The sequence below is a fragment of the Solanum lycopersicum genome, chromosome 4 (genome assembly GCF_036512215.1).
Source record: "Solanum lycopersicum chromosome 4, SLM_r2.1".
NCBI lineage: Eukaryota > Viridiplantae > Streptophyta > Magnoliopsida > Solanales > Solanaceae > Solanum > Solanum lycopersicum.
The window spans coordinates 43,984,708-43,987,206 of record NC_090803.1 but is presented as its reverse complement, the minus strand read 5'-3'; the positions used below and the strand labels follow the sequence as shown (position 1 = coordinate 43,987,206).

The window sequence follows — 2,499 nt, the reverse complement described above, 5'->3', positions numbered from 1 at the left end:
TTAAGACCAACTTAAAAACCGTGCAGGAAAATGGACCCTCACAGACGAGACCCCGATCGACGGTCCATCTGTTAGTCGACGGTCAGTGTGCCCTTCCATGCTTCACATACGTCGTTCTTATCAGAGACTATGCAATTGGGTCCCTTCAAGGAATTGTCTAAGTGTTTATAGATGGTTTTCAGTGACGCCCCATCGATCCACACACGGATCATCGACTGCATCTCGTGGTTACACACTGCCCAAGCACTATTGACACCAACACTGAAGGGTCCTACTCAAGGGCCCTTGGATGGTCCTTGGGTAGCCGAACCTTGACGTGTCAACCTTGAATCATATCAAACACATGTTAGACACCCTTCCACAAATTTTCATGTATTTCTGACTTATAAAAGCTAGTAAAAGTACTTGCAACACCACTCTCAAATGGTTCATGTGATCACCCTCATTTATTGAATATACAAATATATCGTCAATGAAGACAATGACAAATGAATCTAGGTAACTTCGAAGCACCCTATTCATTAAGTCCATAAATGCCACCAGAGCATTCATGAGACCAAAGGACATTACTAAGAACTCATAATGACCATATCTAGTCCGAAATGCCGTATTTGGTATATCCTCACCTCTCACACTAAGTTGGTGATACCCCGATCTCAAGTCAATCTTAGAAAAGTAACTTGCCCCTTGGAGTTGATCAAACAAGTCGTCAATCCGAGGGAGAGGATACTTATTCTTAATAGTGACTTTATTGAGTTAGTGATAATCAATACACATTCTTAATGACCCATCTTTCTTCTTAACAAACAAAACCAGAGTACCCCATGGAGAAATACTAGGTCTTATGAAGCCTTTGTCTATCAAATCTTTGAATTGAGGCTTCAATTCTTTCAATTCGGCCGGACCCATCAATTAAGGTGGAATTGAAATGGGATTTGTATCTGGTAGTAAATCTATACCAAAATCAATTTCCCATTCAAATGAAATACCGAGAAGATCATTAGAAAAGACCTTGGGAAATTCACTCACAACGGGGACTGACTCAATGGGAGGAATTTTGGAGTTTAAATCTTGGACTCTCACAATATGGTATAAACAACCTTCAGAGATAATTTTGCATGCTTTTGTACAAGAGATGATACAACCTCTAGGAATAGAATTTCCCCCTTTCCGCTCTACAATGGGCTCATTTGAAAAGTTAAACCTCATTCTACAATCAATAGAGGCAAAACAAGCATGCAACCAATCCATACCGAAGATGACATCAAAATCAAGCATATCAAGTTCTACTAGTTCAACATAAGAAACTCTATTGGACAACATTATTGGACAATTTCTATACACTCTTTTTGCAAGAACCGACTAACCCACAAGAGTAGACACGATAAAATGTTCATGCAAAGTATCGAGCAACATGTCAAACTTTTTGGCTACTAGAGGAGTAACAAATGATAAAGTATCACCGGGATCAAGTAAGGCATATGCATCAATAGAGAATACTTTGAACATACCGGTCACCACATCGGGAAAAGTCTCTTGCTCACCCCTAAAGTAGAAGCGGTTCTTCTTTTGAGCCTCATTTGAACCACTTGCTTGAGTTTGACCACTACCCTTCTCTTTACCCCTCACATTAGGGAAATCCCTAACCTTGTGCCCCCTTTTACCACAACCAAAACAATTGTCCGTCCCCTTAAGGTAATCACCATAGTGCTTCTTGCCATTTCCATAACTTGGATTCTCGGTTGGTGAACTAGTGCCCTTTCCCTTCTTAGGCTTAGGGTTATACACCCTATCACCACTAGCCTTAGGGAACTTGGAAGGAACTTGATTAAAAAAATGCTTCTTAACTCTATGCTTGTCTTGTATCTCAACCCTATTCTTTGAAGAACCACTACCAAAAGATCCTACCCTCTTAGCATATCTATTCTTCCTCTTAGCCCTTGCATCTTCCACATGTTTAGAATACATTATAAGAAATGAACTGTTCATGTTGTCGTGTAGCATAGCGAATGACACTCCACTTTAAATTATCCGACACCTCCATCACAAAGGGTCTCATTTTATCTCTAGGATCATAAACTAAAGAAGGAGCATATTTTGACAATTTAGTGAGTTTCAAAGAGTATTTATGAACACTCATACCTCCTTGGCGAAGGTTGATTATCTCCACCACTTTATCTTTCGTCATATCCCTAGGAAAGAACCGATTAAGAAAAGCCTTCTAGAAGATCTCCAAAGTCAGCGGACCACCCCTTAATGACCTATTATCCCTCCATTGGAAATAGCATGTTTGAGCCACATCCTTGAGTTGATAAGTGGCTAACTCATCCTTATCACTAGTAGACAACCCCATACCTAATAGTATCTTGTAGACTTCATTGATGATCTCTTGGGGGTCTTATTTAACCTTAGACCCGTAGGAAGTAGGAGGACTCATTTGGGTGAAATCCCTTAGACAGGAGGCCATGGTAGCAACTTGTTGATGAGATCAGGGTACAA

The 2,499-nt window shown here is 40.3% G+C and overlaps 1 protein-coding gene across 1 annotated transcript; it reads right to left on the bottom strand.

The window, feature by feature from the left end:
• Positions 1-1,362: 1,362 nt before the first annotated feature.
• LOC138348119 (uncharacterized) lies at positions 1,363-1,968 on the bottom strand. Its single transcript, XM_069296730.1, has one exon. The coding sequence runs from the start codon at positions 1,966-1,968 to the stop codon at positions 1,363-1,365; it is 606 nt and encodes a 201-aa protein (XP_069152831.1).
• Positions 1,969-2,499: the final 531 nt, after the last annotated feature.